This window comes from Nuphar pumila, chromosome 9 (assembly GCF_984573655.1).
Source record: "Nuphar pumila chromosome 9, dmNupPumi1.hap1.1, whole genome shotgun sequence".
In the NCBI taxonomy this organism is placed as follows: Eukaryota; Viridiplantae; Streptophyta; class Magnoliopsida; order Nymphaeales; family Nymphaeaceae; genus Nuphar; species Nuphar pumila.
Genome location: NC_143257.1, coordinates 6,708,592 through 6,731,758, shown reverse-complemented (window position 1 = coordinate 6,731,758; position 23,167 = coordinate 6,708,592). Strand labels below are relative to the sequence as shown.

Sequence of the window (23,167 nt, the reverse complement as noted above, 5' to 3'; positions counted from 1 at the left end):
TCATGGAGTCCTTCCTCAACATTTGAAACTCTTTCTTGAAAAATAATACTCTGTCCTGAGAAACTTGAGAATATGTCTGAACCAGTCGATGTTGTTAAGATAAGTCAACCACTTTAAAGTTTATTTATTCTTAAGGTTGTTTTTGGTATTTTATAAATAATGAGGGACCCTAATGTAAATTTACTCTTTTGGCTAATCTCTATTTAAACTAAAGGAGATTAGACCTAATTAAGTTTCTGAGGTCTTTCTCTCTCATTTCTGAGTATTCTATTAGTTTTTCTTCTACATGGTATTAGAGTCGTCGACCTTGGGAGCGTGATCTCTAGTTTTGCGCCAAAGCTCGAGTGAAGGGTATTAGATCACGTGAAGAGGATCAGATTAAAAAGGTGTGTCCGATTTAATTTTTTTTGTAGAACGAGTGGTACAGATTTGAGGTCTGACAAGAGTCATGACTTAGCTCTGTAATCATATCTAAAAGTCACGTGGAACTATGGGTCTCTGTCGACCAGATCGGGTGGATACAGGTATGAGTGCTGTGTTGAAGTCGTGAAGTGGGTGACGGTCAGATTTGACAGTCGTTTTTTTTTGTGTGAAGATTAAATGCAGAGTATTGTCGTGGATCTGCATTTTTTTTAATCTGATCGTTTGCTCTGGTTGGTTCAGATCTGATCACAGATCTGAGTGTGGTGAAGATTAAATATACTTTTCAATCGTGGACCTGCATACTTTTGTTTTGGTTCGTTCATATTTGGTTGTCATGAAGAAAAATTTATATTAAATAGTCGTGGATCTGCACTTTTTTTTTAGAGATCTGATCACAGATCTAAGTGTGGTGAAGATTAAATATACTTTTCAGTCCTGGACCTGCATACTTTTGTTTTGGTTCGTTCATATCTGGTTGTCGTGAAGAAAAAATTATATTAAATAGTCGTGGATCTGCAATTTTTTTTCCAGATCTGATCATTTGTTCTGGTTAGTTCAGATCTGATCGCAGATTTGGTGTCGTGGTGAAGAGTCATCACCATAGTGGATCTGCATAGTGTGGAGCAGACCTCTACCAGATTTACAAACTGTGACTACTGAGTTAGTGTTATTCACTATGGGTGAAGTTCTGAAATCTGATTACAAGAATGAGGCTATTGGGGAATATAAAGCTTTCGCAAATCCTTTCTCCTATGGCTCTTTTGTGAAATTAAATGAAACAAACTATGCAAGGTGGTCCAGAACGTTTATGATGTCGGTGTCTGGACATCGTAGAAAGCATATTCTGTTGGAATCTGAACCAAATGATAAAACAAGAAAATACATTACTTGGGAAGAAGATAATGACATTGTTATGTCATGGATCATGAATAGTATTGAACCTCATATTGCAGATGGCCTAATTTATTACAATACGGCTAAATAGATGTGGGGCAATCTTCGAGATACGTACTCTCAAGAGACTAATGTGAGTCGTATTCTCCAAGTTGAACACGAAATATATAATTTGCAGCAAGGTGATCAGACATTGGTCAAGTACTATGCCTCCGTTAAAGCTGCTTTTGAAAGACTTAATGCTCATATACCACTGTGTTGTTCAAAACAAAAGGATCATCAAGAACAGACTATGGTTGCTCGGTTCCTCACAAGCCTATCTTTAGAGTTCTCAGTTGCTAAAGTCCAAATGTTGACCGGGTCTGATGTTCCTACTCTTGCTGATGCATACAATCGATTGAGTAGACTTATCATCTCTTCCATAATCTCAACTTGCATCTCAGTCATCTGCTTTAGTTGTTCCATCTAGTTATGGACGAGAAAATACTCTGAATGTTAGAGGAAGAGGTATGGGAGGTAGAGGTAAACTCCAATGAAACTTTTGCGGAAAATCAGGACATTTTGAAGATCGTTACTAAGATAAACATGGACAGTCTGCTTCTTCTCCATTGAAGCCTAATGTTCTAAAAGCTAATGTTACAAAACTAGAGGTAGCGAATGACACCAATTCTCCCAGTGATTGTATCACTCTTAGTCGTGCAGAATATGATGAACAAGTCGCTCATCGTCCTTCAAGTTCCTCTTCTCCTGTAGCTAGTGTGGCCTACTCAACAGGAGACCATCTTTCTCCCTATGATAGTAAGTGGATTATTAACTCTGGTGCATCTAGACATCTATGCGGAAACTCTCAAATTTTTTCAGATCTAAAGGCTATTACTGCACATCGGGGTGTCTCATTAGCTGATGGGAGTTCCTCCCCGGTTATTGGTCAGGGAAATGTTTCTATATTCCCTTCCTTGCAGTTGAACAACGTCCTTCATGCTCCTTCATTTCCTCAAAGTTTACTCTTAGTTAGTTGCCTTACAAAAGAGTTAAATTGTAGAGTGATATTTGATCCTGTGTGTTGTCATTTTCAGGATTTGCTGACGGGGAAGAAGATTGGTGGAGGCTATGAAGAAAATGGAGTCTACTATCTACATCACCCTCTGGAAAATATTTATGTTGCAACTGATTATTTCTCAAGTCCTGTTCAGTAGCATCGTCGTCTCGGACATCCTTCATTATTGAAGGTTCGTCGTGTCATTCCTCAAATTCCATCTACTACATCATTCCAGTGTGAAGCATGTCAGTTAGGCAAGCATCATAGGAGTTTGTTTCCTTCTAGTCAGAGTCAGTCCAGTCATAAAGTCTTTGAACTTCTTCATGTGGATGTACGGGGTCCTAGTAAGATTCCTACCAGGACCCAATGCCGTTATTATCTTGTTATTGTCGATGATTTTTCTAAGTTGTCTTGGGTGTCCTTCATAAAAGAAAGATCTGAAGTTCCTAGTATCCTCAAATCATTGTATTTGAAATAAAAACTCAGTTCGAATCCGTTGTCAAGATTATCCGCACTGATAATGCCCTTGAGTTTAAAACCAAAGCACTGTTGCAATTTTATCGAGACCATGGCATTCAACCTCAAATCACATGTGCCTATACTTCCCAACAAAATGGGATGGCTGAGCGAAAACACAGGCATCTCCTTGATGTAGCCCGCACCTTTATGATTCAATCAAATGTTCCTGCTTCATATTGGGGTGATGCGGCTACCACGACTTGCTATTTAATCAACCGCATGCCTTCATCATCCGTGGATGACCAAATTCCTTTGCAAATCTTGTATCCTAATGTACCTCTCTTCTATCTTTCGCCCAAGGTATTTGGGTGCGTTTGTTTTGTGCAGACTTGGACCTGACCGTGATAAATTAGCAACTCAAGCCACTAAGTGTATGTTTATAGGCTATCCAAAAAATCAAAAGGGGTATCGATGTTATGATCCGATTTCTCATCGGGAGTATGTCAGTGCGGATGTATCTTTCTTGGAGTCTCTTCCATATTATTCCAATACTGGTGCTAGGATGCAAGCTGATCAAGATGACTCATTTCCTCTTCCTGTTCCTTTTTCCTTGGAATCGGTGCCCCCCATTACCAGATCCAACTTCTCCTACCTCACGGTTTCACAATCCTCCATTGGTGTATGTGCGTAGAGCTCCACCTCCTCCAGTGCCTCCATCTTTTTCTTCTCCTGAGGTAAGTGCTCCTGATAGCAATGACATTTATGTTAATGATAACAGGCCAATCGCTCTAAGAAAGGGGACACGACAATGTACCTTATATCCTATGTCTCAGTTTGTGTCACATGCTAGAATTGGTAATCAAATGAAAGCATTTATTTCAGCCTTATCTGCTGAAACTATTCCTCTGACTTATCAAAAGGCAGTACTCGATAGCAGGTGGAAGCAGGCTATGCAAGATGAAATTGATGCTTTACTGTCTCAACAGACATAGGACCTTGTTGATCCCCCATTGGATGCGGACATTGTTGGATGCAAATGGGTATATATCATTAAGTACAACTCAGATGGTTCAATTGAAAGATACAAGACCCAGTTAGTAGCAAAAGGTTATACTCAGACATATGGTGTTGATTTCTTTGAGACATTTTCTCCCGTAGCACGGATGGGCACCATTCGTCTTGTTCTCTCCGTAGTTGTTCACCATGGATGGAGTTTGTGTCAACTAGATGTGAAAAATGCATTCCTATATGGGGATCTGTCTGAGACAGTCTATATGCAACAACCCCCTACGTTCAAGGTTGAGAGGGAGTGTCAGAAGGTGTGCAGATTAAGAAAGGCGATATATGGTCTAAAGCAAAGTCCTCGTGCATGGTTTCAAAAGTTGTTTGAAGTGATGTCAAAGTTTGGTTTTAATAGGCCAGCGTCAAACCACACATTATTTATTAAGAAAACTAACTCAGGCATAGTTGTTATGGTAGTATATGTGGATGACATCATCCTTACAGGAGATAGCAGCTACGAAGGCTCATCTTCAAAAACATTTTGTTACAAAAGACCTTGGTTCCCTTAGATACTTTCTGGGCATTGAAGTGGCCATGAGCAATGAGGGTGTGAATCTGTCTCAACGAAAGTATGTTCTTGATTTATTAAAAGAGACAAGAATGTCAGGAGCTAAACCAACAAATATTTTCATGGATCACAAAGTTCATTTATTGGATGAGAGGTCAAAACTTGTTGATAACAGGAACTATCGCTCATTGATAGGGAAGTTACTATATGTGACAGTGACTAAACCTGATATTGCTCTGGTTGTAAGAAAGGTTAGCTAATTCATGGACAAACCGACTGAGGTACACTGGAATGCTACAATGATGATACTCAGGTACTTAAAATCTTCTCCTGAAAAAGGGTTATTATTCAAGAAAGGGGGTACCCTGGAGGTAGTTGCTTACTCTGATGTTGATTATACTGGGTCTGTAGAGGATAGGAAATCTATCACAGGATTCTGGGTATTTGTGGGAGGTAACTTAATTTCTTAGAGAAGCAAGAAGCAAACCGTGGTTGCTAGGTCGAGTGCCGAATCAGAATATAGGGCTATGGCCCAAACGACAGTTGAATTGATGTGGATTCAGACTATGCTGACTGATCTTCAAGTGAAGGTTTCATCTCCTATGGTGATGATGTGTGATAACAAGGCAGCTACATATATAACCAATAATCCGGTATTTCATGAGAGGACAAAACATAGTGAAGTTGACTGCCACTACATAAGAGATATGGTTCAAGTCGGACATATCTCTACCAAGCATGTAATATCAGATGACCAAGTTGCATATATTTTTACAAAGCCTCTTGCCAGGTTCAGTTTCTCAAAATGTTGTGGCAAGATTGATATCTATGCTCCAACTTGAGGGGGAGTGTTAAGATAAGTCAACCACTTTAAAGTTTATTTATTTTTAAGATTGTTTTTGGTATTTTATAAATAATGAGGGACCCTAATGTAAATTTACTCTTTTGGCTAATCTCTATTTAAACTAAAGGAGATTAGACCTAATTAAGTTTCTGAGGTCTCTCTCTCGTTTCTGAGTCATCTGGAATTGCCACAAGCACTTCCTGTGACAATGTAGAAGTGATATAGGGAACCAACGCCTGATCTCGCTTCATCCAGGATACATACTCAGGATTTCTAACATAGGTAATAGAAAAATCTTCCTCACCATTCTTTTCTTCTTGTGGTATGAATTCTGGAGGAACATGAACAAAACCATCCAAATGTCCAGAAAGGTCCTGACTTCTAATGAATGGTATGATTTGTCGCTTCCAAGTTAGGAAATTGGAATTGTTCAGTTTCTCAAACACGAGTTGACCGAGAAAGTTTGAGGAAAGGACAGACTTAGAATGAAGAAATGAGTTCATATTCTATTGAAGCCGAAAACAAGAAGGAATAAGAAATAAGAAATAAGGAAATGACTTTACGACAAAGACCCAACCACTATTGAATTTTAGTATAATTCAGAACAAAAATTTAATATCAAAGAATTCTGCTTCCACTTTTTTTTTAAAATTTTAACTGATGAACCCGAGGCAGAAAATCGAAACTGTGCAGTAAAGAATCTGTTCTAAATAAAATTCAATCAGTAAGAGGTACGTTATTTTGAAAATAATGTGTTTTCCTTTTAGAATTATGAGGAAATAGGCAAACAGTACAAAAACATAGATGAAAATGAGTTCAAAGATGATATTAGTTAATCAAGACAGATATGGGATCTCGTCCATATCAGAATCTGATCTGACGTCAATATGCAAATGAGTTTGGTGTGATCCTTTTCAACTCTTGAAATCACACATAGATCAAAATCTGATCTTGCATGATTATTTTAGTTATGGATGGGTAAGATCATGTGCAACAATGTGAAAGAAAGAGTAGTAGGCAGACAAAAGAATAGTAGGCAATAAAAAGAGAAGAAAATATGACAACGTGACCAAATCCAAGTTTTGGATTTTTGGAAATAAGAGAAACACGTTGGCTTGAATAAAGAGGGAAATCAAAATGAACAATAAGAAAGGGGACAGGAGGAAGAAGAGATCTCAGATGGATGGTAGATTTGAAGACAAAGGGAAATCGATAAAGACAATAAGGAAATAGGTACCTTAGAAGAAGTCAAAGCAGTCATAGGAGGAACCGATCTTCAATATTGAACATGGCTCTGATACCATGATAGAAATCATGGGTTCCTTCATTCATCCACAAGCAACTACACAAAATGGGAAGAGAGAACGTGGTTGCTGCAAAAATCCCTAATCAGGGTATTCAATTTTGCTTCACTGATTAAATATACACAGATACAATAGTTAGGGTACGAAAATACCCATTACATGATATGTTAAAATTACAACATGCCATTAATGAGCATGTGTTTAAATAAAGTGAATTGGGACCCAGTCGTGAATGACAATGTCTTTTCAATACCTTCATGAAAATCCAAGCTCTATTGGCCTTTCTAAATTTAGCAAGGTTGGCCCAAATCTTGAGCTCAAGATTGCTCATGAACCATGCCAAAATTTTAGCATGTTCACTTTTTAATCTTCTACTTTTGTTTGGTATTCTTAGATGGCATGTTCCTTTTCTTCTTTATTAAGAGTCTTTTCTTGATCTCCCTCTTTTTTGGTAAGTTTAAGTTGTGGCTTAGGTACGGTGCCACAAACATAACCCCAAAGTTTTTTGCCTTTGAAGTGGTTTTTCATGGCGGCCACCCACATCAAATAATTGGAGCCATTTAATTTGAAGGAGAGATCAATCTTTGCATCATTCTTGTCCATAACGAATAAAGTAGAAGAGAGAGAAGAAAAAATGTGGAAAGATGAGGAAGAAGTACATGATCACCACCAACACGACCTCCACAAGCACTTTGAACATGTGAGAAGCATGATCAATCAAGGTCCAAGAGTGAGAGCACCAAAGGACTCTGATACCATGTAATGAAATCAAAATGTCCACAAAAGGGATGCCTCTAATGGGCAAAATACAATAAGCCACAAAGGTCTAACACAAACCACTCACAAAGAGGGAAAGAGAGCACAAATATAAAAAGTAAATATTTTATAAATACTTAAGGAAAGCATAACATTTAGAGGGGACAGGATGTCCCTTATACACAACAAATGGGGCCTAAAAAAGCTCCCATAGAGTCACTGGGAGCTCTCAATGGATTTAAATATAGCCATTGGGATGTATCTCAACGACTCTATGGACTAACGTCCATATTGCCCTTGGTCTTTAGTGAAAAGACCAAAACAATAAAAAATAAAGAAAAACAAAAATCTGTCCCTAGAGGACAGAACCTATTACAAGAGGAAAAGACAAAAATGCCTCTAGAGGGCATTACCTATTACATTACCAAAAAAAGTATATTATATATACATATAGATGTATATATATACTTATATACATAAGACACAAATACATACACAAATAATATATATATATATATATATATATATATATATATATATATATATATATATATTTTAACATGATGCACGTTATGAACATTCAATGATGCAGTCACATGTTAGTTGATGAAGAAGTCAAATTTCTCAACATGTAAAATTTATTCCAAATAATATTAAAGAGGAAAATCATAGTCAGTTATGCTAAATTCTACTAGATTCTACTTGTCAAATTGCACAAATCTTAGAAAAGATATATCAAGCAATGAATAAGATGAACAAACCTCAATCAAGCATGTTGCACCTTCACCATCTGATGCAATTGATTTCGCTAGTCCTTGCATAACCTTAAAGAAGAGAAGAGGAAACCATGAGTTCCACTCAAAATGCAGATGCACCATATATAATTGCAATATCTCCAATGGATTATTTCCTCCACAAGAAAATTACATCGACTGTTAATCTAAACAAATAGATATTCTAAAGATGCATGCTTATCATTAAAGAAACCAAGAAAGCTAATTTTGTTCTTCCTTAAAGGTATTTCTCTTTTTCATCATAAGGAAAGAAATATGAGATTTGATCATAGACCAAAATATGGTGCTTTAGATAAATTTGCAATTCTGGTTACCAGTATTAAGTATTAACAGTACTGTTCTATAGCTCTTAGATTCTTATTTTCTTTTTTAACTAATTTGGAAAGAAAGCAGTATAGAGATATCTGTAAGAAAGAGTTGCATCCCTAATTTCTGTGGTTGATGTGACCAATCCATTTCACGCACAACTTTCCCAGGCCTTCTCTCATCTTCAAAATGTAAGCCAACATGATACAAACAAACGGACCTGCAAATTTTAGTTGTACAACAAATTGATAGAGAATCACAATGGCCATAACAACCATGAATACGGCCTGCTACATGCTCCAGGAATGAAATTAAGTGCAGTACAATGATGAAGAGAGCTAGGGATGTGATGTGGCCTAGAAGGCTTTTGGGGGAGACAGAAGTAGTGACTGGACTAGTTCCATGATTAACATCTTAGAATCCTCTTAAAATTGCTCAAATTCAGCACTTCATCAGCTCAAGATAGCATTATGATGAGTGATGTTAGACATGCTAATATCACTTACACCACTCTTCTTGTCTCAGTTATAATTGTTTGTGAAATTGGAAATAATTGGTAGGCATCAGTTTCTTGGCATCATACTCTAGTCCCAAGTCCTGGGGTTCAGAAGTCAAGGATAGTGGTGGTTATTCATTATTGTTTGATGCATAACTGCACTTCGTTAACTTGGAAGGTTTGAAGCCTAGTGAGCTCCACCTTTACACACCTTTACATTGTGGATGGGTTATCCCTTTTATCAACTGTCATTATGATTGTCCAGCACAAAAACTGTTGGTTGGTTATGGCAAGAGATTATCTACTGCAACGACCTCAATGTTAGAATTTATGTCATCCACCTATGGTGCTATGGCCGCAAGAACCTAATGACCATGTAACATGGGTACTTCAAAATGCTCATACTCTATCAATGTTGGTACTTTAAGATGCTGCTGCTGGACATTTACACATTTATGTGATGATAGAATTGACCAATTAGACACATACTAGATACAAAGATGAAAACTGTTATACTTGTTTAATTCTAAGAGGGCGATTGGATGACAGTGTTTTTCATGTCAACCTGGCTTACAGCTGAAAACTAGGTTTAGACGTTTGGTTTCCTAACCTGGGTTACAAGAAACCCAGAGTTTAGGGCCATTTTGAAAAATCTGGAGAGGCTAGGTTTTTCAGGAGGCAAACCCCATTTATCAGGGTTGACCCTCACACCCCTTTCCCCCCTTGTGTCTTTCCTAACCCTATTCCACCCACTCTTATTTGTCTCCATCTTCCCCTCTTTTTGACCTGACTGCCGGTTGGACAATGGCCAGCTATGTCACATAGGTGCAGATGCGACGATGCAGCACTTTAAAAACTTGGGTGCGGGGAGGGTACATATATAATTTTTAACAGTTTTAAGTTAACACTAATGAAATAAAAACAAGTATCATATCACCAATTCATCATGCACAAATTCATGCAATAAATCAAATTAGCAATCTACAATTGCTATTCCTTATAAATAAAAAATAACACCACACTGGTGAGGAGGTGCGGATATATATATATATATATATATATATATATATATATATATATATATATATATATATATATATATATAAAGAGAGGGAGAGAGAGAACTGAACATATTAGGTCCCATTTTTCGTTCTGCCATATAGTTTTGAAGTGTTTTGTGATAGATCTGAACCGTTAGATATGTGTTTAGCATGCTCGATTTAGTGAGAATCATCTCTTGGATCATGTTTTTTCGACGGAAAAACATGATTTTATGAGCCAGGAAAAATTGGTACCTTCATAGCCATTGATTTTGGATCACCGGAAAAACCTGTATACAGGTCGGATTCTAGTGATCCAAAAGCTGGTCCCCACTAAACAAAACTTATAGATTACATCTATGGTGTTATATGTGAGAAAAAAACCTAAAAACGACATTTTTTGAGGGGTCAGAACGAGAAGGTGGGCAGGAGGAACGCACTACTTATGTATGTATGTATGTATGTATGTATGTATGTATGTATGTATGTAATATATATAAAACTGGACTTGATTAGGGTTAACTGTATAATGAAATCGCGAACTTTCTACTCACCTCAAACAAGAAGCAAATACAAAGCCACACAAAAGGGCAAAAGCACAAGCACACTAGCCACTTATGGGCTTAAAGAAATGAATACACAATATAAAAATATTGTCTTTATTAATGATCAAATGCACACAAAATGCATTACATTACAAGGGGTCTAAGCCCCATATTTATAGGCACAAAGGGGAGTGAGAGGCTCCCCAATATAGCTGTTAGAGCTCCCAACGACTAGATTTCTAGGTCAAAAAGGGCCCCTATTGGGCGACACCTATTACAAAAATTACATAGGTCAAAAAGACAAAAATACCACTGTAGGGTAATACATATTACAAATGTCATATATATATATATATATATATATATAACCCACATTCTAACAAACTGAATCTACTTTTGGACAGAAATGGACCTCAATGTGGTTGATTTTACCTGACACAAAGGAGAGGAAGCCATGCCCAAGTGTCGGGGTGCGGTGCCCTGTTAGAAGAGTCCGCGTTACATAGATGGCCAAATGGTGCCCTCCAAATTGATCAAATATAATTTTTCTGGCATCTGTATATGTATGTGTGGAAGGAAAAGGGTCACTAGCAGGCCTTTTTCAGGCTGGTAACTGATTACTGCTTGCTTTGTCACAGTGTATGATGGCAGGTTTTATTGCGGAATATAGTTGGGAGTTTTCTTTTTGAAATGTTTAAGGTGATTTTCTATTTTCCTAAGCGTCACATCATAAAGCATCTTGAATGTAGAGGTAGTCATCTTGTTAACTGATGCTTATTGTGTTTTCTTAGTGACGAAATGAGGGTCTTCTTGTGTTCTTCCACTGCCAATGGGAATCTCTTTAATTTAGTTGGATGAATGAGAATTTTTAACATTTTAACTCCCCATATCATTGATTAGCTTGTCTTCATTCTTGTCAGATGGATACAAGTAAAAGGCAAGAAATGGTATAAGGGTGGGCTTTTTTGTAGTGGTGGATTTTATGGCTTCAAAGGAACAAGGAAATTTCTAGAAATGAAGAGTATCATTGTTTATTTTTTTATGCTTACCAACATTGAAAGGAAATCTGCAGTTGGGTGGCCATTGTTTGCCCAGGTATTGATTGCTCTTGGATTGGCTCATGTAGAGTTGGAGTTTGGTCCTTAATCTTTGGATTCCCAGTTGAGTGATTTATTTCATTGAGAGAGAGAGATTAATTTACATGAGAACTTAATTTGATTACTTAAAAAATATCCTCGTGAGAATTTTGAAGCCCAGTTAATTGTCATCCAAACAGCAATGATGAGAAACTAGGTTAAACAGTTTCTTAACTGCTTGTATCTAAACAGTACACCAAGTTTTCAGAGTTGTCAGAAACTAGGTTTTACTCCATATTTTTCTCATCACCAGATTTTATCAAAACTAGGTTTTTCTACATGTCCTCCAAAGTTCCAAACTACCCCAAGTAAAATCCAATTTTCACCAGCGTGAAGTATCAAACAACAGATAAAGTTTAACATCAAAATCTATGAGTTAGATGCATCAGTACATAATAGCATTCTAGAAGTTGGGTGCAAAGTTAACTTGATCCTTATAGGTCCTGGGTTTGGGTCCAGCTCCAATCCAAAAGTAAAATCAAACCCAAATAACCCATACACCCTCTATCTGCCAAAGGATGTCCTGACTGGCAGTCAGAACTAGACTAAGAAGTGCAGTTAAACTAACTAAAGACCCTATCACTTTTTTTCTAATTTTTTGCTAATTGATGCAAAATAAAGTTAACAAATTCTAACTAGAGAAGAATTACTTCTACATGCACATCAAGATTTGGATTATATTACCATGTTGAAATGACTGGTTTGTACATAGGATAGGACAGTGTGATTTGGTAGGAGAAAACTGACCGTGTCAAGACAAGCTTGCAGTTGTCGAGCCTCAGATATGTCCATCGAAGAAATTTCAGCTGGTCCAGATATCCCACTAGCTAGTGCAATTACACCATCGTTAGTACTTGTGTCACCATCTACCTGCAACAATTCCATTCATGACAAGCGAGTCATCTTTACAAGAATAAAAAACAAACATGAAACATAGTATTAGCTCAATTGATCGATCATGCTGATATAGCTGGAGAGTTTAATTAAAGGAATTGATCCTTAGACTAAAATTTGCAATGAACACAATCACAGATAATATCGTTCTCAATTAGGGTTATTCTTGAGACTTTTTCTAAAAAGTGGTTTTCCTTGGAAAAATATTGGAAGTTTTAAAAAAAATTTAAAAAAAAGAAAAAAAAATTAATAATAGGTTTTATTATTATTTACTTATAAAATATAAAGAAACAGTTAGAAAAGTTTTTGGAATATAAAAAAGGAAAGAAATAAAAACATATAATAAATAGATTTTTTTAAAATATAAAACGCAAAGAATAAAATAAATACTTAGAACATATAAAATAAGAAATATCTATAATGAAACAAAGAAGAATACAATAACATGACCACTAAAGGCAATCAAAAGACAACAATGTGCACACACAGTAACCCATTATAGGTCCATACACAAGCCACTTGAGGGAAAATATAAGAGTCCAAAACATACTCACAATAGCCACTAATGGGCAAGCACAAAATATAAAAATGCTTAAGAAAAGCATACATAAAATATGGGAGAGATCCCATATATATACAAGAGTGAGAGAGGAAGAGGGCTAGCACAACTAGCCGTTGGGACTAGGTATAAATAAAAAAGGAAAATATACAAAAATGCCCCTAATGGGCATGGCTCATTACAAAATAAAAATAATAATAAATACAAAGAGAAAAAGAAAAATTACATCCATAACAACCCTAGTTTACAAACTATATATATATATATATATATATATATATATATATATACACGAATACAAAAACCATATATTTTAACACTCCCCCTCAAACTTACGGTGTGATAACTGAAAGTTTGTTAAGGAGAAAAATGAACCGAAGTGAGGGCAAGGCCTTAGTGAAAATATCTGAAAGTTTATATTCGGAAGACACAGGCAACTCTACCGTTTCTCTCAAATACTTTTCTCTAATATAGTGACAGTCTATCTCTATATGTTTTGTTCATTCATGGAAAATGTGGTTGCTAGCAACGTAGATAATACTTTTATTGTCGCAATACATCTTCGAACGATTGGAGATGATGACTCTCATATCTTTGAGAAGGCTTCTCAACTAGATGATCTCTATAGTTGTCGTTGTCATGACACAATATTCCGCTTCCGTTGAAGAAGAGACCTTTTGTTGCTTCTTTCACTTTCAAGAAATGAGAGACCTAAAAATACACAAAAACCAATAGTTGGCTATCATTAGGATTTCCTCTCCCGTCTGTATCAATATAAGCAATTAATTCCAAAGAAAAGGACAATAAAAAAAGCCCCATAGTAATTGAATTTTTAATATATCTGATGATCCTTAAAACTATACTTATATGCATTGTTGTCGGTGCATGTTGAAATTGGCTTGCTAAATTAACGACATGAGCTATATTCAACTTTATAATTGATAAATAGGTTAGAGATTCGATCAGTTGTCGATATGGCATTGAATCTTTAAGAAGAACTCCATGTCTATTAAAGACACTACAATCATAACCCACGAAAGGGTATAAAAAGAATAACACAAAGATAAAATAATAAACTTTTATTTCATATGAAAATGCTTAAGAAGCATTGATACAAAGGAGAGGGGATCACCCCTATTTATATACAAGGAGAGAGTGGGAGAGAAGAGCTCTTAAGGAGCTCACATAGGGAGTCGTTGGAGCTAGTCCAACGGTTCTATTTGTAGCCATTGGACTAGCTCCAACGGCTATACAACTAGTCAAGATCTAGTTGGATCTTGACTAGTTTAAAAGTCTAGTTCAAATCGAATTAGACAAAAATAAAAAAACAAAAACAAAAAAAAAACAAAAACAAAATAAATAAATAAATAAATAAATAAATAAAATATTATATTATTATATTATATATAATTACATTTTTATATTTTTAACACTCTTCCTCAAACTTACGGTACAATGAGCGAAAATTTGTTTAAGAGGAAATGATATCTAGGAGCAACAAGAGGTTTGGTGAAGAAATTTGCTAATTGATATTCTGATGTAACATACGACACATACGGCAGATCAATGGTTCCATGTAGATATTCCACTTTGACATAGTGACGATCCATTTTAATATGTTTGGTGCATTCATAAAATATTTGATTGCTGACAATATAGATCACACTCTTGTTGTCATAGCACATGTGTGAAGCTTGTGACATTTCAACTCCCATGTCAGCCATCAGTTGTTTGAGCCAAACTACCTCCATTGTTGTGGTGGTCATGACTCGATATTCAGCTTCGGTGGATGAAAGAGAAACCTTCTACTACTTTTTGCACTGCTACGAAATCAAGGATTCACTTAAGAAAACACTAGTGGTTGAGTGCTTGTTATTGGGATCACCTCCCCAGTCAACATCAGTATAAACAATTAAATCTAATGAAGATGAAGCGACAATAAGAGGCCTCGTGAGAGGGTGGACTTAATGCATCTAACACTATGCAAAACTGCTCCCATGTGAACAGAAGTGGGAGTGTGCTGAAACAAACTAGTTGCTAGTTGTGTGTACAGTGTGTGCTATATCAGGTCTAATAATGAAAATATAGGAAAGTACTCCAATAAGCTATCTATAAGGAGTGAGATCATCAAGAGGTTCTCCATTGTCGATTCTCATTTTGATGTTAAAAACTTTTGGAGTATCCACTTTCTTATCATATGCAATTTCAGACCTAGAAATAATATCAAAAGCAAATTTAGATTGAGATAATAAATATCTTTGAGAGAAATAAGCAACTTCAATTCCTAAAAAATATATCAATCATTTCAAAATGATTTTTAAGAAGCTTTTTAATGTTTTTAACTCCTTGTTTGTCGCCTCCGGTGATGATCATGTCATCCACATAAAGAAGAAGAAGAAGAATCCTTGCATCATAAATCTTAATAAATAAAGCAGTGTCAATCAAACAAGTTCTAAATTCAATATCAAGCATAATACGACTAATCATACTAGGCTTTTGGTGCTTGTTTAAGACTGTAAAGAGCCTTTTCTAAACGAAGAGTTTTACCCTTAGGAATACTAATACAAGGTGGTGCTTATATATGAACTTCTTCAACTAGGTTTCCATTGAGAAAAACATTCTTGACATCCATTTCAAATATGAGTCATTTTCTAATAGAGGCTAAGGCTATTAGTGTCCTGACGGTGGTCATCCAGGCAACTGGAGCAAAAGTTTCTTCGTAATCGATGCCATACTCTTGAGAATACCCCTTGGCCACTAATATGACTTTATACCTTTCAAGAGTTTTGTCACTCTTGGTTTTAACTTTATAAACCCACCTACAACCTATAGGTTTCTTTCCTTGTGGAATATCTTGAATAGTCCAAGTGTTAACCTTTTCTAATGCTTCCAATTCTGCCTTGATTACTTCTACCCATTCTGTATGGTTTTTGGCTTGAGTATAGGATGAAGGTTCTACATATGAGTGTATTGATGCAATAAATGCTTTATATGTGGGTGAAAATGACAATTTTTTGGGGAGGTTTAGAAATTCTGGATAACCTTCTCGTTTGTGCTTCAGAATATTTTTTCAATGCACATAGAAGATTATATTTTCTACGTCATGAGTATTGTAAACTAGTGTCCCTATGGGTTTGCTCTTCACTAGCAACATTATGTTCAGAATCAATAGTACCTTGACCATCGTCTAAATCGTATTCATGGTCACATTCATCATATTTCAAAGTCAAAGCTATTAAAAAAGAATATTCGGTTACTTGTTTTTTTCAAAAAAAAAAATCTTGTTCCAATAAGGATGCATTTCTTGATACATACAATTTTCCATTTTAAAAATCAAAACACCTATAGCCGTTTTGATTATTTGCATAACCTAATAAGGCACAAGGAATGGCACGGGGAGGGGAGGAGAATTTGTCATTTTTGTTGGTGAAAACAAAACATTTGCAACCAAAAACTCTTAATCTAGAGTAATTAGGAAATAATTTGACAAGTTTTTCAATTGGAGTTATATTCTTCAAAGAAGAAGATGGCATTCGCTTAATGAAATAGGTAGCATTAAGACTGCTTCTGCCCAAAACTCTTTTGAAACTTGATTTGCTATTAATAAAGTCTTAGTGGTTTTCATAATGTATCGATATTTTCATTTGGCCAAACCATTTTTTTGTGGTGTGTGTGGACAAGATCTTTGATGTATGATGCCATGTAAATTGAGATAGTCTTTAAATTCTTTTGACATAAATTCTTTCCCTGAATCAGTGTGAAAAATAGAAATATCATTTTGAAATTTGTTTTTAGCCATTTTGTGAAATGTTTGAAAATATGAAAAAACCTCAGATTTATGCTTAAGTAAATCCAAGTATGCCTAAAAAAGTTATCAACAAAAATTACATAATATGCATATCCGCCTTTTGACATGACCGGTGCAAGACCCCAAACATCCGAATGTATTAACTCAAGTGATCTAGATAAAACAAAAGTTCTATCATGAAATGATAATCTTTTCATTTTACCAAGAATATAATCTTTACAAGCAAAACTTTCAGAATTACAAATTTTTTCTAAACTTGAAAAGTGTTGGATTTTAGATATACGAGAATGGCCAAGTCTTTTGTATTATAGATTCAACTCTAGTTTTTGAACATTATAACAAAAGGCATTCTTGGGTAATTTCAAAAAATCCATATAATAGAGTCCTTCTCAATGGCCTTCCCCAATCAGCTTCCCTGACTGACAATCCTATACCCAACAACCATGAAAAGAGGAGATGTTACACCTATAATCAGATATTTGAAAGACAGATAAAAGATTTAGATTTAGATTTAGATTTAGTTTGGGAATATATCTAACTTTTGGAATAAAAAAAAATTTCGAAGATTTTCAAAATTTCCTAGTTCTTTTATTTCAAGAGATATACCATCAACTGTGAAAACATTTGACACACTTGAGTTATTGTTAAGACATTCAGACAAATTATTGATGTTTAGAGTCATATGAAAAGAAACACCAGAGTCAAGGAGCCAAGGAAAGTTATCGGGATCGGAGAAAGATGAGATATTAGTTTCGGTTAAGGCTTTAGTTGGGGAAGATGCTCATTTGAGAAGATGTTGAAGGATTTTCATTAATTGAGTCATGAATACAGGTGCATCTTGATTGATCTGATCTTTTGATTCTTGTGATGAACCAATGTATGCAACCTTCTTTTATTCTCTTATCTTTAATTTAGGACACTCAGGTCTATAATGTCCCGGTTCATGACAATGGTGGCAAATGACTTTTCTTTTATCATTATCATTAATTTGTCTACCAAAATGAGGCGGTTTATAAGCTCACATATAAATTTCCGGTCTAGATACGACTATATTGGAATCGTCTTCATTCTTTGGAGTATTCTTCTTAAGCCTATTTTCCTCTATAGTTAGCTCCACAATGGTGTCAATAATAGAGGAAACTTTTCCTCTATGTAAAATGCCGGATTTCGTTGTTTCAAATTATATATGTGAGTCAAACAATTCACAGGAAGTTTCAATTATATATATATATATATATATATATATATATATATATATATATATATATATATTATGATGAGTCTAGACTGAACCATGCCAAATCAAGACCGCACCATCTAGGATTTTAACTGAACAATCTCAAGCCAAATTTTACCAAAAGGCTCTAAGGATAAAAAATGGATTCCCAAGGGTGTGTTCAGATGGATAAGCATTCATGTCCTAGGATATGCATCCCAAGGGTGTGCGAGGATGGGTATTTGTGTTCTAAAAGATAACAAAGAGAATGAGACTAGGAGGGGCAGTGTGGTTGGCTCATCCTTTTGGGATCCATTTTCTTATGGATTTAGTTTTCCTGGAACATGAATTGCATTTAGACCACTCTAGATATACAAACCCAGAGATTTAACAGGAACCAATCAGTATCTAAGAGCAAATTGCTGTATAAATGTGCATTAAACTAGATCTAACTGGCATGATATATAGGATGGACCATTTGTTTTTTAAGTTTTCTTGTTTCTTTTCTTCTGGTTTCAATTATAGACTGAATTTTTACTTTTAGGCATAAATGGACATGTAAACCAAGAGCTTTAACAGTCACTGACAGCATCTAAGAGCAAATCACTACACAATTGTGCGTTCAACTAAATCTACAAAATATAGGGTAGAACTTTTCTATAGTTTTTTGGTTTCTCTTCTTCTCGTCCCAATAACAGATTGAATTTTAACTTTAAGACACAGGGAGATTTCTTGTGAAGTTAGAATAGTAGTAGTAGCTCTGATGTACATGTTTGACAAATCCCAAGATTTGTTTGGAATCAAATCTTTGATTTACTTGCTTCCGGATCATGCTTTATTTTTGCTGGTCTATTCGAAAATCAAGGCAGTGGGTCCAGCTGTCTGATGATTGATCTCAATCCAGGTCCCTCTTGATTCTGAAACCCGTAGATAGATAATCATATCATACTTCTCTAGGGCATTGGACTATTTTCATCTTTCTTTTCTCCTTTACAGTATGTCAACTCTATCTAATATGAGTAGACATCTATGAGTAAGTGGTAGCAGCCTATCACTTTTCTGTCCCACCACCAGCCTACCGGGCTTTTGAAGGGTTTTCCTATGATTTCATCAAATCTGACCATACAGATGTGTTTTATATGCTTGATTTTATAGGATTTAACTTTTGGATCGTCTGATTCCGACACAGGTAGGTTTTTATAAGGTTTCAAAATCAACGGTCTAAGATTTCCATAAATATTCAAGACTCAAAAATTCATGTAAAAGCATGATCCAAATATTATTTCCTAGTAAATCGACCATGCCGAACACACCTAAAGGCTCAGATTTGAGAAAAAACAACCTGAAAACATCCAATCTCTTGCAGTAGGCTGGCGGTAAGCCAAAAAAGTGGTAGGCAGCAACCACTTTTCCAGACATCTATTTATTATCGCCAATATGCAGCTGCAACTAGAGGATATTTTCCCCTAGTAGTGCACCAGAGTGGTACCTCCAAATATTCAAATGTTTAACTTTAATGTATGCAATACCATGCCAAATATATCCTTACCGTTATTTGGTTGAAACTCCTATTGACTGCAAGTTGTACCATTTTTTTCCAAACATCACTTGCAACCAGCGCATCAGTTGTTATAACCTGGAATCATGAACCATTGAAGCATCAATAGCTTAACATACAACTAATAAGTTACACAAAAAAGCTGATCTCTGTAAAACAAGTATAGGAGAGTGAAAAGATTTGTTGATGCTTACACCAAGCAAGGTTGCCATATTGGGATGAATCATTCCAGAACCTTTGGCCATTCCCCCAATCTTGATACAGGCCCCTCCAATCTATTGGAACAATAACATAATTCAACAAAACAAATTCCGTAAGCCACAAGATGCAAAACAGATAAATTATCAAGCCTGAAAAGAATGACTCTTGTTCCTTTATTTCAATTGCTAATATATAAATAACCTAAAAGAATCTCACGTAGCAGAGACAATAATCAATATCTACACCTCTGTTTCCATAGCCACACTCTTGCTCACAAGGTCAGTTGTTGTAATGGCCACAGCAGCAGAATCTCCACTGAATGGATAAACAGGATTTTAGCAGTGTATATTTAAGAAACATAACAGGAAATATAGAATGTTAACATGAATCATCAATACTCAGGTGTAGGTAGATTAACATATTTCAAAACATCAATTGTATTTGGGCAAAGGAAGCAGTTAGGTTAGGTTGAATTTGATGAAAAATGGCCAGATCTGTGGCATCTTGACCAAGGGATCTTGGGTTAGAACGCCACTGTTGTGATCTCCTCCTGTTTCCATACCCTAGGAGGAGAAAAGAAAAAAGAAAAGTAGCCAATACAGATGTATATTTCTTTGCATATAATTCCAAGGCCTGAAGAAAGAATGAAAATAAAGCAAAATCAAAACTAAATTATGGCCTACAGCTGCGCCATTGTACGGTATAATCTCTTGGCAACCAAAGAATGTTTTTTAAGGAAGAAATAGCAACATAAACTTTCTAATCAATAGTCACAAACATATGTGAGTTAATTACCCCTTTATAGTTGATGACACTGAACTGACCAGCTTTGGAAGTGACTTCAAAAGCGCTTCCTGCACAGAAAGATAAATTTAGATGTGGGTGGGGGAAGGGGGGGGGGGGGGTTCAAGCAATGTCACGTTCTTAGAGTGTATCTGTGTATGATAAATATGTGGTGAAATTTATGTTAACCAAGGTTAAAAGTTTTTGAAGTGGCAGAATTCTGGAAAAGGTAATTTGGCTATAATTAGGTGAAATAGATTATTTATTGATCCAGAATATCCTTCATAGGTGCAACATGAAATATGGGAATTTATCATTTATTTTGAATACCTTCTTTATCCTTTGACCAATTACACCAGTTGACTCAATCAACACTTCTTCTGGTTTAACTTGGAGAAGCTGCAAAATCAACCCAAATTCAATGCTCAAGCATGAAGTGAAGTCCATGGTCGTCCTCTCAAACTAACAAAAATTGAGGGTTCTACACTCGTTGGAAATAATACCTTAGCAACTGCTGCAGCACATTCTATGACATCCTGGTAACCTGCATCACCCTGAGATTTAATGGAAGCTTATTTTAGCAGCCGTAGTACCACACCTTAATCTACACTAGTTTTATATCATCATCAACAACAAAAACAGCTATCGATATATGAACAAAACGACAATAACCGTCAGATCAAGAATCAGGCATGAGTAAATTATAAGTATTGAAATATGAAGCATCCTGAACATGATGATTCAACAAACCATAGTCTGATGATTACCGTTGCAGCATTCGCTTGGCCAGCATTTATCAATACAGCACGGGCCTGCATCATTGTCATTTGGTGTACTTAATAAGTTAATAGTTGTCTCTCAACATAACATTTGACAGAAAATTGTGTTGGCCAGTATTAGTGAGAAAGCAAAGGAAATTGCATGAGGAAAAGGAAGGGAGCGAAAAAAAGCATAAGGACACAAATAAGCTGAATAACTGACATACAGTTCTTGAATTATTCAAAATATGTCGAGAGTACAGAACAGGTGCTGCTGCAACAACATTCGTCGTGAATGCACCTGGTGAGGAGAAAAGAGAAAAGAAAAGAACTCCATCATTTACCCACTATCACGTTATTGCATTAAGAGTGCACAAAATCTTGTGGCATGTTTCAGTTTTTTCAGTAGTCGTGCGTATAAGGACAGTAAACTCAAACATGTATGCACCTGCGGCGACTGAATCGACGTCGCAGGTGACCAGAGCAAGATCCGGCTTCTCTCCTTTAGCTCGCAGGCCACCATATATGCCGGCGGCTTTGAATCCCTTTGCCGCAGTGACTCCTCCGGGAATCTGCAACAACCAAGCAGCATTCATGATGCGGATTTGCATCAATTCAAATCGTCCATATACCAATTCAGAGGAAGACTCGAGCATCACAGAAAGAGCTCCGAATTGCCGTAAAGTCAAAGCTTAATGGTTTTCAACCATTTCCCTCGATATCGACTCGATCAGATTCATCCAGACACCAAAATCAATCCAAACCGATTGAAAAATTCAAGGTTTCAAACACAATTGCCAGGTACGAAGCACAATGCAGCCTGATCTAGTCCGCAGCACTCCATAGCTAAAATTCCTCACGTTTTACATTCAAAGAAGCTCAGAAACACGTCCAAACTCCTTGAACACGATTTACCGAATCACATTCCTCTCGTACTTCCCGTAACAACAAGATCGATCCACAATAGACAAAATTATATCTAAGAAAACCGCATACACATCAAAATTCGCGACGAAACTCGAGCAACGAAGAAGAGGAGAGATCCTTCGACCTGTTTCCAAGGGCCTTCGGGGAGGACGATGGGAGACGCAGGTATGTAGTTCGCCGCTGAGTCATTAACTGATGCAGAAGCCCTAATTATCGACCTCATCTGCGAGAAAACCCCTCATAAAGATCGAAGCACATGAGAGAGAGAAACAGAGAGAGAGAGAGAGACCTTGCTGCGATGCTTTACATCAGGCATTGGGAAGGAGAAGCTCTGGTGTAGAATGCGGGAGATTTCTGCAGCCATCTGAGATGGACAGAGAGAGAGAGCTCTCGCGATCGATCAGAAGTGAGGGAATAGTTTCCGTATTCGGTTGTTCTACCGAGTTTATTCTCTCTCTAGCCTCTCCACTTGCTTCAGTGCTCATCAGTGGGGCCCACCAGCACAACAAGACACGACTCGATTCAAAAAGGCCGGCAGCGTAAATGGGTCCCACCTTTTTTTCTTTTCTTTTTTAAATAAATTCTTTCTCTGTTCAAAGTGCCGATCCTTCCCCGGGCGAGAGAAGATCAGGTGCGGGAGAGCAGATCATGTGAACTGTCATCTTCACCGTCCATTGCTTCATCTCACAAGGACCTCCTGGTCCTTGTGTACATTGTGGACGGTGAGGATGCTAAATTACTTTTTTTAATGATTTGGCAGATCACTTGATATGCTCTTCAGGTGGGGCGGCAATACCGTCAGTGGGACCTACAAACATTTTCAGAACCGTTGATGGTCTAAATGGACGGCATCGATC

The 23,167-nt window shown here is 36.4% G+C and overlaps 1 protein-coding gene across 1 annotated transcript in view; it reads right to left on the bottom strand.

Annotated features, from left to right (window-relative positions):
* The window catches only part of LOC149828330 (arginine biosynthesis bifunctional protein ArgJ, chloroplastic-like), a 33,130-nt gene extending 10,378 nt beyond the window's left edge, over nt 1-22,752 (bottom strand). Inside the window, exons 1-13 of the mRNA XM_090017518.1 lie at nt 22,600-22,752; nt 22,435-22,533; nt 21,832-21,955; nt 21,611-21,684; nt 21,393-21,437; nt 21,129-21,179; nt 20,956-21,024; nt 20,638-20,696; nt 20,088-20,157; nt 19,836-19,916; nt 19,633-19,719; nt 12,354-12,476; nt 8,051-8,113 (exon numbers count right to left, since the gene is read on the bottom strand). Of these exons, the coding sequence (XP_089873644.1) occupies nt 8,051-8,113; nt 12,354-12,476; nt 19,633-19,719; nt 19,836-19,916; nt 20,088-20,157; nt 20,638-20,696; nt 20,956-21,024; nt 21,129-21,179; nt 21,393-21,437; nt 21,611-21,684; nt 21,832-21,955; nt 22,435-22,533; nt 22,600-22,674 (1,020 nt within the window). The 5' untranslated portion in view covers nt 22,675-22,752. The remainder of the gene's footprint in view (nt 1-8,050; nt 8,114-12,353; nt 12,477-19,632; nt 19,720-19,835; nt 19,917-20,087; nt 20,158-20,637; nt 20,697-20,955; nt 21,025-21,128; nt 21,180-21,392; nt 21,438-21,610; nt 21,685-21,831; nt 21,956-22,434; nt 22,534-22,599) is intronic.
* Between the last annotated feature and the right edge of the window lie 415 nt (nt 22,753-23,167).